General features: G+C 47.1%; 1 protein-coding gene across 4 annotated transcripts in view; it reads right to left on the bottom strand.

The window, feature by feature from the left end:
• Window positions 1-750: 750 nt before the first annotated feature.
• The window catches only part of LOC307234270 (activity-dependent neuroprotective protein 2a-like), a 66,833-nt gene continuing 51,596 nt past the window's right edge, over window positions 751-15,987 (bottom strand). The window contains exons 13-19 of one of the 4 annotated variants that reach the window (XM_080005908.1): window positions 8,039-8,223; window positions 7,886-7,954; window positions 6,751-6,907; window positions 5,573-5,765; window positions 5,343-5,399; window positions 5,076-5,144; window positions 751-1,372 (exon numbers count right to left, since the gene is read on the bottom strand). In XM_080005908.1, coding sequence (XP_079862034.1) covers window positions 1,128-1,372; window positions 5,076-5,144; window positions 5,343-5,399; window positions 5,573-5,765; window positions 6,751-6,907; window positions 7,886-7,954; window positions 8,039-8,223 — 975 coding nt within the window. In that variant the 3' untranslated portion in view covers window positions 751-1,127. Of the gene's footprint in view, window positions 1,373-5,075; window positions 5,145-5,342; window positions 5,400-5,572; window positions 5,766-6,750; window positions 6,908-7,885; window positions 8,224-15,987 lie in introns of all 4 variants that reach the window. The other 3 variants (XM_080005906.1, XM_080005907.1, XM_080005909.1) reach the window with 3 other exon arrangements.

Below are 15,987 nucleotides of genomic sequence, written 5' to 3'. Positions count from 1 at the left end.
ATCACAGCAAAGGAATAAGACCTTACAGTGTAGCTCAGCACAACCAGGAAATCTATTCATTTTATCACTGTGTGGACCGTCAGGTTACACCTTTGCTGTCATAAGGGGAAGCTTCTGCTCCATTGGCCACGATGGCAGTCAGGGGTCTCAAACACAAAGTCCGAAAATCTCAGAAAACTACTGAGGACTTCAGTTGTAAACTCAAGATGGCCACAGCATGTGCCACAACAGAACAAGCAGGCAGTCGCAGGAGGACAACATTTAAAGAAATGTGTTAATTTACAGAGGCATTGGACAAAGAGGGGGGGGGGCGGTAACATTACATTTTTGTTCCAAGTTAGCTGCTGAAGTGGTTTATCGGATTAAGCTTAATTGGGTTTGTTTTCCCGATAGCGATAAATGCTGCAACTAAACTCACACCTAAGTCTCAGTCTCGGCTTTCATCCAAAAAAAATGGATCACTGGTCCATCATGGACTGCACAGCAACTTTAGAAGGTTCTATCCCAAGGTAGTAATGGCTGCTGGTTTCAGTGGACAGATGTGCCATGTGGTACACACGTCCTTTCAAAAATTCTTAATTCAGACTTATTGTACAAGGAATTTACGCTCATGATTAAGTCCAATGCATTTGTTGCCTTCTAGTGAAACCTCCGGAAAGCACAGGGAGACCCACCAGGTTACAGCCCCTTTCTTTGCCGAAATTGTCCCATGTGCGAGCTGCTAAGAAAGTATTCTAAACTGAAGACAAATTGAAGTCAACTGTCTGCCTTTAATATTCATTTGTGTTGAGATCATGTATTACATTGATGGTTGGCAACAAAACCATGGGTTTGCTTATGAAAAAAACAACTTTTACAATTCATCTGTATGTCACAGGTGCCTCGTGTTTACAAGGCAACACAAAATGAGGGCTTCACATGTTTTAGCTACGTTCGTTGCATGTTTAAATGTCCTATTTCACTCCTCTGGATGAGAGAACCTTGTCAGTTCATGGCACGCAGCTTGTCAATTTGTTTAAACCACTCGGCTGCTTTTATGTAGACACCCCTTGAACAAACTGAAGAAGGCGTTCCAGTTTATGTCCGTTCTAAAATCTGAAGTGGAGTAGAGTTCCATCCACTTCCGTTCAGACCGTTTTGCTGACTCGCTGCGTTCTGGACAAAATGGAGCTGGACAGCTCAGCAATGGGAATCTGATTGAGCCTTTTACTGTGCTGCCACCCACGCTGTGCCTTGGACTCTCCTTCCGGGCCCGGAAGACAACCAAGGCCGTTGGCCCCTGCATATATGTGGTCGGTCTGGGGTCCATGTTCAACTGCTGCCACAGGTCCCTGCTTGCATTCAGATGCAATGGTCGGTTTTGCTTCAAGACCTGGGAACAGAAATACAGAAGTACATCGCAATGTGTTAACATGACAGTACAGTGCTTTAGTGTTTTTAATATAGTATATATGTTTTCAGTAACAGTCATCATTTGCATCTCCGTTTAGGAATTGCCGCTATTCGTTCTGAAAGGCGATGATCGAGATCAGGGGTGGGAAACTTTTTGGTTCAAAGGCCAGATAGAGTTTTGAAAAACATTTGAGGGGCCGCATTCCAAGTTTACAATTTATTATGTTCCTCCATGCTCAATAAACGAAAAACGAGTATTCCTTATAATATTAATTGATTTCCTTAGATCAGTATTAACAGTAGTCCATAAGTAGCTGATTAGTTTTATCAAAAGTTATTAGTAGTTTATTCAGGTTGGCTAACTTCCTTTTTTTATCAGTGTATAGAGTATAGTTGTGATTTCATATTTATGTTTTTTTTCTCTCCACAGTCAAGTTTCTAAATCTGTACATTTTGCTTCAAAACACATTCAGTTATATGACTGACTTTTATTTTCACAACCCTTTTTAATCAGTGTATTTAGTTATTGCCATTTCATATATTCATAACTCATCACCAATATATGCTGCATATCAATGGGAACAGAGCTGTTCTCCCTGCTTTGTCAGCTCACTCAAGTCTGGTAGTATTTTTCAAGTAGAAATCCTCAGTATAACACGCAAATGTTGGTCATTCCACGATCTGTGCTTTAACTTGTTGATGTTCAGGATAGAGGGTTTGCTTGCAGATGTAGGTAAATCCAAACAGGATCAACTTGGCCTCGCACAGAGGCGTAGAACTCAGGCAGAGTGGACGTCTCAAACTTGTCTCTGACCGTGGATTGTGTAATGGAGAGGGAGCAATCTCCGGTCCAGTGTGTTTTCATTTTAGATGCTTCCTCCATTTCCTACTTGAATGAAACAAAAAAAAAGCCCCATGTGTGCTTTTCTATGTTGCTATGGGACTTAATTTGGTTAAAACTGGATGTTTTGTGTGACTACTCTTAACTTGTAAATAATAAATCCTGCACTTCTGTAACGGGGAGACTTTCTCAGACACTATCACTGCCCCATCCCCCTTCCTCTAATTCCAATGTGTCTCCATGCTACGTAGTTGTGGCGGGCCGAGGGGCCGTGGTCAATCTTGCGCTGCAGACAGGCGGTCGGGCTCCCATCCCAGGACCGCTCAGCAGAGGGACTCCAATCCCCAAACCAGGAAGTAATATATGGTTTGTTGTCCCGGCAGTGAGGATCGGCGTGCTTGTGGGACATGGTACGACCGGGCGAGATGAGCCCGCTATCCAAGCCACCGGACACGTAAGCGCAGATCTAGCGGACTATTTCCATACTGGCCCTTTATCGTTTTGGCCCACGAGTCACATTTTGTTTAAATACTGTGAATAAAAACACTTCATCTGGCGTTGTTTCACCTCGGCCTGCCTCCTCTTCCTCCTTCCCTGGCCCAGCACCAGAACACACCTCTACAATAGTACTGAGACAAAACTGAAAGGCTCGTTTTAGACAACTCACAGACAAAAAACTGACGGGGTTGTCTTATTTCACAGTTTGTGTATTACAAGTATTTCTACAAAAACACCCATTTTTTACTTAAGTCCCATAGCAACGGAAAGCAACAGGGAGACGTGTGCCCACTGTCCCGACAGTGGAGACGCACAGGGTATTTTTTTTTCCCCCCAGCGCACACTGCTGTCTAGAAAAGAAACGAAATAAACTCCACTCCAATTCTCTGAGTAAGCTTTACATTTTTCATTTTCTATACAAGGAAACAAAATAAATCTTAATATTTCTCTGAGATTATATTATACATTGATATATTATAATCAGAAGATTTGCATGTAGAGTGGCATTTACACGCAGTGATCCCACGGTGCCCCAGGGATCCCACGTGGCCTTTTTAATCAGGAGCGTTTTGTTATTTTAAGTGTGAATGGGCATCTAGGTAGCAGATTGGCTGGGCAAGATATATTCATGATGAATTTCTCGTGAACCTCGCACTCGGCGCACCTTTGATTTGTGCACAGTGGCTCGGCTGTGCTGTTCCATTTGCCCAGAGTGACAAAATGCCTAGAACCGGAGCTGCCCCTCAAAGTCTCTGTACAGGACTGTAAAGTTGCAACAGTTTCGACAGCTCTGAGCAGAGAGGGGGTGCTCCAGTTTCAGAACAAGCTAAACTGCACTTACACCGTTTCAATGCTCAGATTTTTCCTGGAAAAATTGGTAAGCGTAAGGATGTGAGCGACTTTGACAAGATTGTTTGTGATGGCTAGACGACTGGGTCCGAGCATCAAATATCCGCGGACCGGTCAGAGAGCCCATGCTGACCCCTGTCCACTGCCAAAAGCCCCTACAACGGGCACGCAAGCATCAGAACTGGACCATGGAGCAATGGAAGAAAGTGGCCTGGTCTGATGAATTATGTTTTGTTCTACATCATGTGGATAGCCAGGGTTAATGCTCCAATCCAATTGAGCATCTGTGGGATGTGCTGGAACAACAAGCCCGATCCATGGGGCCCCACCTTGCAACATACAGGACTTAAAGGATCTGCTGCTAACGTCTTGGTGCCAGATAACACAGGACACCTTCAGAGGTCTTGTGGAGTCCATGCCTCGACGGGTCAGAGCTGTTTTGGCGGCACGAGGGGGACACAATATTAGTGGTGTTTTTAATGTTTTGGCTGATTGGTGTATATGTGGTTTATTTTCTCATGTAAGCGGTCCTTGGGTGAAAAATGTTTGAGAACCCCTAGTACAGGTGGTTAAACACAGCTGAATTTAGAAAGATTAATTATGGGTCTACTTGATTGAGCAGCATAGGCAACTCCTTTAGAGCGAACAACATGCAGTCACAGAACAACCTAAATGAAACAGATCCACAATTAATGTCACTGGCTTCAGTTGTGTCTGATCCCCAATTCACACCAAAAGCGCCACGTCAGGGTCATGTCAGAAGCACGTAGACGATTAAGTTACGCTGTCTTGTTAATCAATGTTGCAATTCACACTGGCTCCGAGGCCCCTCGTATTTAAGGCCTCGGCTATATTTTTTCCGGCTGCACACATAAACTGGATTGTCCCCATAGAGGTCCATTAAAAAAATGTACTTAGTGAAAATATTTAAGCCTAGTATCCATCAACCACACATAAAATCATTGATGTGCAGTACTAACGTAGTTTACTGAGTTAAATCAACAAATTAATACATTTTCCCCTCCAACAAATGAAACCTTTATGTATAGAAAATATCATTCCAGCAGGAAAACAACTATCACGCCCAGGAATAGACTTTAGATTTAACTTCATACTTGGAAGCAGTTTTAGACTTTATTGGTCTGGTGTACCATACCTGTCGGCAACATGGAGGACATTGGAAGGGGCATGGTCTCCTTGCTGCTTGGAGTCAACTATGTGTGGGCTCTAGTCAAACTGACTTGTCAAGCAATAGATTTTTGTAGTAGAGAAATCTGTCAATTTATTTATATGGCATTAAGGTATTAATGTGTTTAATCAAATGTACAAGAATATATCCATTGCATGTTTTCCCTAATTTAATAATCAAACCAAAAATAACAAAAAATAATCAGAAAACACTTTATTAAAGAAACAGCTCAATAAATATACATATATACACATTGTGGAAAATCTCTGCATCCTCCTCCTCCTCTGGTCAATAGGATAAACCTACCGCTGCCGCCCCTGCCTTCCCCTTCGGACCCACGGAGAAGAACAGGCACCGCCTTCCTCTTGTCAATAGCTGCAATGTGTATATACAGTATAGATTACTCATTGCGGCGTAAAACATGTTGTACTCAAGCCAGAAGCTGTTGTGTGAAATATAAACAATGAAAGCTAAACTCACGAACCAATCCAACTATGTTAAAAAACAAACAAACTCCAAATGCGATTGAAATGAAAAGCAAAGGGTTGAAAACCAAAGCAAAGTTTCACTTACCAATCAAAGGTTGATACATTCCACAATTTGTAGTTTCAGTAGAAAGTCTTGAGAGTGCTGCTTTCGGTAGCGTGTTGTAGACAGAATAAAGACAGACTCCGTGTGAATCGATGAATCGACAAACCGCGAGACGTGTGTATGATGTGAATTGGGGGTAAGCCTTCGAGGAATGTGAAAATGTCCACTGTGAAAAAAGGTGTATACTCAGATATGGACAGAATAGAACATACCTGCATGGTCAGAACTCCTGGGCTCTTTCCCGGGAAGATCCAAACTGTGCTTGTGCAATTTGAACTGGCTGGAGTCAAACCCCAGTGGGATCTTGATCCGGCGTCTCTTGCAGTCCTGCAGGCAACGTTTCTGATTATTCCTGAAAAGTGAGGTCACTCCGGGCCTGTTTAGCTTCAGTCGAGTTGCCAGAATCTATGAAAAAAATAAATAAATAAACCCAAGATATCAAAATCCAAATCCGGCAGGTTTGGGATAAAAGTTAATAGCTGTCACATTCCGAGAATATAGAGGAGCATGCAAGAATGCCAAGAAACACCACATACCCAGCGCAGTCCAACTCTGCCAATGCTACGACACTTAAAAGCAGGGGGTCTCAAATGTTTTCCATCCAAGGATCCCTTATATGAGCAAAAATAAACCGAGGACCCCCCTTATGTACAGTTTTTCCCTAAATGTTTTGATATTAGGCCTTATTTCTCACACTACTACACGTGGAAAAACCTTCAAGAAAAATGCATTAGAAATATTTGCATTGCACCACTTCAAAAAACAGAATATAAAAATAAAGTATTCAATGCAACTAACAAGTAACATTGTTGCTACACAAAATATAAACACAAATTAAGAGAAATGCACTCAAGAGACAGGCGCATGCATGGTGGCGGGATTTGTTTGCCTCAAAAGGAGATAATTATTTATGTATATATTGCATAAAATATATATTATATTTCTGAAAATTAAAAGATGTACTGCTTCAAAGGACACTTTTTTTTTTCAAGTTTTTTTATTCTTTCCCAAAAAGTGCCAAGGACCCCTGGGGATCCCCAAACCCCACTTTGAGAATCACTACTTTAAAGCACACCTGCACTGAAGTGGGATCTGGAACATGATAATATCATACCATAATAACGTTCTTGTGTTATTAACACGTTGTGCTGTACAGAGAACGGACCTGCCAATTAACGCTGATATCCTCGTCTATATAATCGCGAATGACAGAATTTACCCACCCAGCGATACTGTATTTACCGCCCACCCACCCCCCCTTAAGCAAGCTCAGCTTTGCTTTCCACTAAAACTATCAAATTGGCACACTATAAATGCAAATTATATAATATCAGCTGACGCAAAAAGGAAAACTGCTTCTGCTGTATATGTTTAAGAAAATGTGCCTTACCCCCATCTCCTTGCTGGTAGGGTAAGGGTTTCTGTTAAAGTAGTGGCAGAGGAAAGACCTCCTCTCCTTAACAGGCTTCAGGGACAAGCCCGCAGGAACCTCCAGGTCAGCGGTTGTAGGGGGCTTTTTCACCAGACGGGACAAAGCTTGTCCTTCTCTGTGGAACCAAGAACACCTTTGTGAGTTTGAATTCCTTGTTTGAGAAAAAAAAACTAAAGTCTCCACATTTGGCCATCCAGAATGAGGAAATACAACTGCTGCCGAGTGGTCGAATATTTTACAACTTCTCCCCCAAAATTAACAACATTAGAATCTTCCAGAAGCCTTATGCATACAATGGATATACTTTAAAGTATAGATTTGCTATTTCGTTGTTGGTTTCCCTAAAGATTGCTTTACGTTCCACACAGTTTAAAGCGCCAATGAGTTAAAGGGTGACTAATAGCATATTGTTTATTCTATTCATTTTCTTTCTCAGAAAGTTTTAAGTGCAAATGTTACCAATTTCTTTTATGAAATAAATCAGCCTTTAAAAGCAGATGCTTGTCTAAATAAAATAATTTCAAAGAATTAGAATTTCCAATGCTCTGCATTGTATCTTTTGAAGGAGCTGCAAATTATTGTGTCAGAGATGCTTGGCTTTGACTTTTCTAACAGCCAGCATGAGCAAGTGGAGATTTTCTTCTATTAATCTTTCAATCCCATAGCCGTCCATCTTCCTGCTGCTATCATTTAACTCTATGGCTGCTATGTGCTACTTGACGCTACACATGCGGGTCCTGAGCGAGTGTCGGCGTCAAACTAAACTGTAAACGTCAAGCAAAGCTGGGATTGGTGACTGGTGTTTTGAGTGAAGTAAAGGAAAGCTCAATGAATCATTATGTTTGTACTGCAAAGGTTTGCGCAACGATACACCCCTACTGTGTGTTCTTCTTTTAAAGATCATAGTTTCCAGGCTTCAGGCTATGTGCAATCTGTGAATAGACTAGTAGACAAAATGAAAGGCAGTAGGGGGAGCTGGACAGAAATGTCCTTGAATCACACTTCCCTACAAACAGAGATTCTAGAGAAATCTCTGTCACTGCAGGGACAGAGGTTGTAATTAGATTGAAATAATAACAACAGCATATGCAACCTTGCTCGACGAACAGCTCTGTTTGGGCAGTGCCGCTCCGGATCCCGCAGCCGTTCGGCCTCCTTGACACTGGTTGGGGCACAGCGACACTTCTGGACATGGATTGAGATGGTGCTGGTGGTCGATTTGTCTGTGTAAACGCCGAGGCAATACCTGCACTTGAATGCCGGTGTCTTGAGGATGGCGTGTATGGTTGGTATGATGTGGTGACACTGCCTGAGGTGCTGCTCGTAGCCACTGGGGTTGGACGGCTTGTGGGAGCAGAGGGGGCAGCCCGAGAAAGGGAGGGAGGGGGTCTGAGGCTTAACAGGCTTCTCCGTGAGATGGAGGTGCACCACCTAGCACAAGAAGGAAGGGGGGACAGCAAGAAATCAAAAGAGATAGAGACGGAGAGGGAAAGTCAGTCTAAAGAGTGGCATTCATGTATTGGCAGGTCAATGTTTTTCAAACTTATATAGAAATTATTGCAATCTTGCGATTTTAAGGTTGAGTTTCGCCTCCGATATGTACACATCTATGTCTGACGAATCAAGGGCAAAAGAATCGCACATTACACAACATTAAACTGGGCAGATTGTCGTCGCACCGGGTTGCCTGGGCATCTGTCCTCTGGTGCTCTCAGTAGGGGCTGTGGGTGGGGGGGCCGTCTGCTGCCCTCTGTTCTGTGGTCGGCATGTGTGGCGGCCGGGGGCTTACCAGGGGCCTGATAGGGGCAGGGAGCTGCCAGTCTGGCAGAGGAGCATGGCGGGCCGCTCTGTGCCCGTGGCTGGTCGCTGTGCGTTGGGTGCCTCCAGGTACTGGAGGTGGGCATGCTATGGCGTGGTCAGGTCGGAGGGGGGGGGCGGGCCATGGCCACTTCCCGGCCTGCTGTGTCCCTGCGTTGATCTGGTTGCGCTTCGCCCCTCTCTCTCAGTGACAAAATTCATACTCATTACATACACCACACAATAGGCCTTGGGTTTGCGGGTCGGGTGGGGTGCGAGCTATGTGGGTGGAGATGTGGTGGGCGGCTGCGATTTTGCCCGTCACGTTCCTGTCCTGTCTCGTTCATCCCGAAATTTTAATTCCACTCATATTAGCCTAGAACACATACAATGGCACACAAATCTCCTGGTGGCTTGCGCCTGGTGGTTTCTGGCATGCTGCGACCTGGCGGGGCTGCGGAGAGTGCCGCCGAGTGCATTCCGGGCCCCTTGGGGGGCCTGCTTACTGTTGTGGGTTTGGGTGCAGACAGCGGCTGTTGGCCTCTGCTCCTGCTGCGCGGCTTCTCTGCGGTGGGTGCCCCGGGGGGTGGGGGCCTGGCAGCCTGTTGGCGTCGGCAGGGGGTGGGGGTCTAATGTCCAGATGCCCTGCACTGAGCACCCTCGGCTATGTCGATGGGCGCTTGCGGCCGGGTGGGGCGGACCTCGCTCTTGCGGGGGGCACAGCCTGGCATGGGGATCCCGCTGGCTAGCCTGCGGCCAGGCGGTTCGGACGGGGTGTCAGTCTGTTGGCGCGAGAACTGGCTCCGGGCCTACGGTCCATGCCTGGGGCCTGTCGCCCAGGTTCTGCGCCGGGGTTTTGTGCGTTGTATGTGTGCGCTCCCTGGAACTGGGTTATGCTCCTCGGTGCCAGGCGTGGGGGTTGCACCGCAGGCTTCCGGCTTCTCTGGGGGCTCTTCTGTGGCTGCAGGGCGGGGTGCTTGGGGCTTTCCTGCAGCCATGGGGTGTCTGTACGGCTGCGGGACTCAGGGGTGGCTTCGGGGCCTTTTACGCTGTTTGGAGGCGCCACAACATAATACCAACCTTATACACCAGAAGCAATTGGGACAGGTTCTGTACACACACACACACACACACACACACACACACACACACACACACACACACACACACACACACACACACACACACACACACACACACACACACACACACACACCACCAACACCTGCTTTGAACACAACCCAACACCCTCCTGGTTACATCCCTCTCCTTTTCCGTGACGTCAGCAAGTTTACGGAAGTAGCTATGTGCTTCATAGGTATGTTAGCAGATAGCATCGTTCCCACAGTGAAACCCACGGTGAAAGTTTGGATATTCGAACCAGAAACCGTGGGTTGATTAATCCGTGGCACTGTGAATGCTCACATGGCCGCTTACAAAGACGGTCTTGTATCCGGAAATATGGACAGTCACAAAGCGATGTTGTACAATCTGCGTTGTACAAGACACTAAACAGATGTATAGGGACAGAGTGGAGCGACAGATGGAGCAATGGGACACCAGTCCTCCCCAGCCACAAGTGTAGACGCGTCCCTAGCCAACGAACTGAACTTGAGTCTGGCAACAACACCGCGAGCTTGCCGGCTAGTTCCACCGCTGGGGATGAGCTTGTACTCTCAGTGTCCGAGCATGACGTCAGGAGGGCTCTGATGTGTGTTAACACCTGAAAAGCTGTGGGCCCAGATGGCATATTTGGGTGAGTACTGAAGATCTGTGCTAACCAGCTAGCCCCGGTGTTCACTAGGATATTCAATGCCTCCTTGGCCGAGTTGGTGGTCCCGTCCTGCTTCAAGAGGCCCAACGTCATTCCTGTCCCGAAGATCGCCTCTCCAGCCTGCCTGAATGACTACCGTCCGTTGGCCCTTAACTCAGTGGTCATGAAGTGCTTCGAGAGGCTGATAAAGGATTACAACTGTGCCTCCCTCCCCTGCCCCTTGGACCCGCTGCAGTTTGCGTATTGGCCGAACAGATCCACAGACAATGTGATCTCCCAGGTACTGCACACCACACTCACGCACCTGGTTGGCCGGAAGGGGGCCTATGTGAGATTGCTGTTCATTGACTATACTTCAGCTTTCAATGCCATAGTCCCCACCAGACTGGCTGTCAAGCTGCAGGAGCTAGGACTGAGCACTCCGCTGTGTGCCTGGATGCTGGACTTCCTCTCAGCCCGGCCCCAGGTGGTTAGGGTGGGGAAGCACATGTCCAGCTCCTTCACCCTGAACACAGGATCCCCCCAGGGCTGCGTCCTCAGCCCCCTACTGTTCTTCCTGCGTGGCCAGGTCCAGCTCCAACACCATCATCAAGTTTGCTGACGACACCGTTGTGGTGGGCCTGATCACCGACGGCGATGAGAAGGCCTACCGTGAGGAGGCGGCTGACCTGTCATTCTGGTGCCAGGACAACAGCCTACTCCTGAACGTTAGCAATACTATGGAGCTGATTGTGGACTTTAGGAGGGTATTACAACTGAGGAAGCACACGCCATTGGTGATTAATGGGACTTCAGTCGACAGGGTGAGCAGCTTCAAGTACCTGGGAGTCCACATCACGTAGGATTTAACATGGACTTTACATACAGACACTGGTGAGAAAGGCGAGGCAGCGTCTTTACCACCTCAGGCTGCTAAAGAAATTCAGGGTCTCAGTGAGGATCCTCAAGTCCTTCTACTATGGAGCAGTGGAGAGAATCCTGACAGACAACACCACTGCCTGGTTTGGGAACTGTACTGCTCAGGACAGGCAGGCCCTGCAGAGGGTGGTGCGTTCAACCGAACGTACCACTGGAACTACCCTCCCCTCCCTGCAGGACTTATACACCAAAAGGTGGAGTAGCAAAGCCTGCAGGATCATGAAGGATCCTCATCACCCCAACAACGGACTGCTCCAGCTGCTGCGGCCTCTGCAGTCACACAGCGAGGACAGAGAGACTGAGACAGAGTTTCTTCCTGCAAACCATAAGGACTGTCAATGCTGAACTCAACATGGGTCCTCACTGAGACACACACATAGGCCCCACTGCCTTACTGTACTGTATGTAGCATACTGTACTGCATACTTAGTTTCAGTTAGTTAACTAGGTAGGAATTAGGTTAGCTATTATATTCGGTTTAGTAACTATTGTGCATAATCCCTGGGTGCGTTGCAAAGACATTTCACTGCATATATATATATATGAAAGTATGTATATGTATGTGACAAATAAACCTCTTGAATCTTTTCTTGCTCGTTTACTGCTGTAAACGTACGTGCTGTGACCCCTTTGTCCTGCCGCCGCTGTGTTTACCAATACGCCGGCGGAGGAGGAAGAAAAGAGGCAAATGTGCCGGAATTCTATGCAGATCTCAGACGAGATCTGCATAGAACTGCAATCCACCGCTACCGAGCATTTTACTGCCAAATGTTCAATCCCTGGTCAATAAAATGAACGAACTTCACGCACAGATTAACTTCCAACGGGACATCGCAAACTGCTGTGTGCTGGCGTTTACAGAAACCTGGCTGGACACTACGGTGCCAGACTCTGCCGTTACTCCGGCTAGATTTTTCATCTACAGAACCACGGAGTCAGGCAAACGCAGAGGCGGGGGGTTGGGTCTGCATTACGGTTAACTCTCGCTGGGGTTCGGATATATCAGTACTTTCAAAACACTGCTCTCCGGACCTGGAGCTCTAAACTATAAAAGTCAGCCCCTTCTACCTCCCACGGGAATTCAGCTCCGCTATAATCACGGCACTCTACATACCCCCGCAGGAGAATAAAACATGCGCCTTAGAGGATCTTTACGCAGTAATCAATGGACTGGAGAATGCTCACCCTGAGGCAGCTTCTATTGTTTGTGGCGACTTGAATGGGGCTAATACGAGGAAAATTTGGCCAAAATATCACCAGCATATCAACTTTCCTACCAGGGGTGATCAGACTCTCGACCATTGTTATTCACAACTAGGGGACAGCTATAAACCCCTCCCCCGACCTGCCTTCGGTAAGGCGGATCACACCTCCATTCTTCTCCTACCAACCTACAGACAACAATTAAAGCAAGGAAAACCGTTTTTTCGGACAGTCCAACGCTGGAGTGAGGAATCCACTCTCTGCCACTCTCCAGGACTGTTTCAAAACCATGGACTGGCAGATGTTCTGTGTTGCAGCTGATGGGGACATTGATGCATACACAGACTCTGTCTCAGCCTAATACGCCCCCATCCACATCGATGGAGCTGAAGTGGAGAGTCTCCTGCTTCAAGTTCCTCGGTGTGTTCATCAGTGATGACCTCTCCTGGTCCAGGCAATCGGACGCGACAATAAAAACTGCCCAAAAGCGCCTATTCTTCCTGAGGAGACTCAAGAAGTTTGGCATGTCTGTCAGGACTCTCACCAGCTTCTACCGATGCACCATTTAGAGCATTCTCACTGGCTGCATCACCGCCTGGTACGGGAGCTGCTCCGCTGCTGACCGCAAGGTGCTCCAGAGGGTGGTGGAGACAGCGGAGCGCATCATTGGCTGCCACCTTCCCTCCTTGCAAGGCATCTACCGCACACAATGCCTTAAGAAAGCACGGAAAATCATAAAGGACTACAGCCACCCAGCCAGGCTACGGACTGTTCACGCTGCAGTACAATTTACATGTTCTCCCCTCTTTCTTAGAATAATTTTATTTAACAAAAGCAGGACCAGATGTCATTGATCTCATTACCATTATTATAATTGTTATTCTTTGCGGTGGTAATTGTGTAAACAAACTACATTATTTATTAGAAAATTAGACAGATGGTGTGAATACATTAAGCATGCAAATTTGCATCAAAACTAGGCGTGGAAGTAGCAATGAACACTACAATATTATTTACTATCAGGATAATCATTATACACACCATTGATGGATATTGTGATGTATGTGATATATACACACACGTATATACACATGTGCGTATTAAATCATGCGTACAAAACTGCGACCCCAGAAGTGAGGTGCGCACCAACTTGTTTACTGTTAAGCCCTTAATATACTTGATTTTAACAATGCAATCGCATAGACAAGCGGCTGCGGCGTGTGTGTCATTGTCCACATACTTGCTGGTGTACTTTGCGTGTGCCTGGAGGATTAAAAAGTATATCCAGCAGGGGGCAGATGAGGGCCAAATCAGTGTCAACACCAGATGGAATATCTACTTTAGAAGAAGAGATCAAGAACGACTGCTGAACATAACCTGGCAGAATCAGCATCACAAGCACCATCCCCACTTCTATGTCAGGAGGCTACGCCCTTTAGGAGCTATGCTCCTAATGGTATACATCCAACCGCGTATGTGGACTGCTGATAATTCATTCATACACTAGTTTCCGCCAATCAGGATGGAGCAGCATAGCCATATAAGCCCATGGCGCCTGCTACTCATCTCCTTTTTCAATTCAGTAGTGACTGATGAAAAATATATTATGACACTCAACCTCAAGATAACCTCAAGAACACCATCGTCGAGACACCTCATCTTGTCTTGATATGGAGCTTAATCCAACAATGGCTCTTGTAAGAGCCCCTTGCCTCTGCGTCGGTCTGGCGGTGTCAGGCGACATTCATGACAGGTGCTCCATTTGTCTAGGAGCGGAGCAAGATGAAGACGACTACAACAAGGACCTCTTCTCCCGGCCACTGTCTCCACCTAGGTCCGGCAGCTTCCCCGGCGGCAGGATTCCCAACGAGAACCCGAACCTCCATCATGCCGGCCTGCTCCACCTATGGGGAACCGCTGGTCCGTTTTCTCTGGGCGGATTTTCATGGTCTCCTCACCTTCACGGAGGGGGATGTGTATCTGATGGTAGGTGGAGCGTATCTGTGTCAGCAGAGGCTGGCGGAACGCATGGTTCTTGCAATTCCCTTTGTCGACCGCTACTAGCGGGGCTCCTGGACTGCCCCCGCCGAGGCCCGTGCTCAGTGATAACCGCCCGTGATACCGTGGACCACGAGACTAACACTAGAGTCGTAACTACCATCTTGTGTTAACGGCGCCCTGGGCGTTCAACTGAGCGAGCGGCTCCTGACTCTCCCACACACACGGTGAGCTCTGAGCCCTCCTGGTTTCATGCTTTAATAAAAAGCGTGTATTAAAGCAAGCGGCCGCACGTTCCTTACCATATAAAAGGAGCGGCAAGCCCTTTTTTAATAAAGGTAAATCACCTTCCACCCCTCCGCTGTGACCAACCCACACTGGGTGTGCGCAGCGTGAGGTTTAAAGAGCGTCTCGAGCGATGCCTGCTGCGAAGCAGGACCTTCAGCCCTCTATCGCAGGAGAAGATGGGGGATGACCATGACCATGGTCATCCCTTTTATGACAGGTCCCCCTTGGGCTGCGTCCCCGCCCCTCTGGCTGGGACCAGTGGTGGCGTGGGCCATCGGGGATCAGTGCTTGGAGGGCCCCAGCTGGCTGCTTGACCCTTATGCAAGCGCTATGCCAGGTGGCAGGTGCTGTCCCGATGGATGGACAGGACACTGGAAGTGGGGTTACGCTCTACAATTCCGCCGGACCACACCGCCCTTCCAGGGCATGGTGTGGATGGTGATGACATCACCAGAGAAGGCTGCAGTTCTGAAAGCAGAGATAAGCAGCTCTTCTCACCAAGGGAGCCGTCATGGTGGGGCCCAAGGAGCTTCGGAACAGAGGGTTTTATTCACATTACTTTCTGGTCCCGAAGCGTACGGGAGATGTGCGTCCGATCTTGAGTCTTCGCACACTGAATCGCCACATAGCAACTAGACTATTCCGCATGCTCACCATGGAGGTGTTGCTGTGAGCGGCCTACGAGGGCAATTTTGTTACAATTGTTAAATTGTAACAACACTGTGATAGTCACTAGCAACAATAGAATGGTAACTTATAAAAAAGTACTGGTACCCAATACATTTTGACTAATAATGCCACTTGGACCTTGACGTGTCTTTTACACCTCATTCTATATAAAGCGAGGGGACGGGCTGAAGCAGAACTGGTGGTTAGGGTTATTGTGTCGGGTGCACCTCCACCCGGTCCAACGGGTGTCTATTTACTCATTTATATATTTATGGCCTTGTTTATTTATTTCAGGATTTATTTCACAGGCATATTTATTTATTTGTGTAATACATCCACATACTGTACATCCTCTTTGTGTACGCAAATGAATGAGCTTTGTCCATGCATTGCTGCTCTGTTTATAGCACACTGCACAGCGTGACTTCTGCTGGACTGTCCCTTGCCCCATCTATTCCGGCATTACCATGGCATGTGCATGTGCATGTGTGTGTGTGTATAGTGAAACTCACTAGCAGTGCTGGAAAGGTTATCCCTGCATTTTACTA

This window comes from Zeus faber (genome assembly GCF_960531495.2).
Source record: "Zeus faber genome assembly, chromosome: 8".
NCBI classification, from domain to species: domain Eukaryota; kingdom Metazoa; phylum Chordata; class Actinopteri; order Zeiformes; family Zeidae; genus Zeus; species Zeus faber.
Note: the sequence above shows the minus strand (reverse complement) of the source record. Positions and strands in the feature narration are given on the sequence as shown.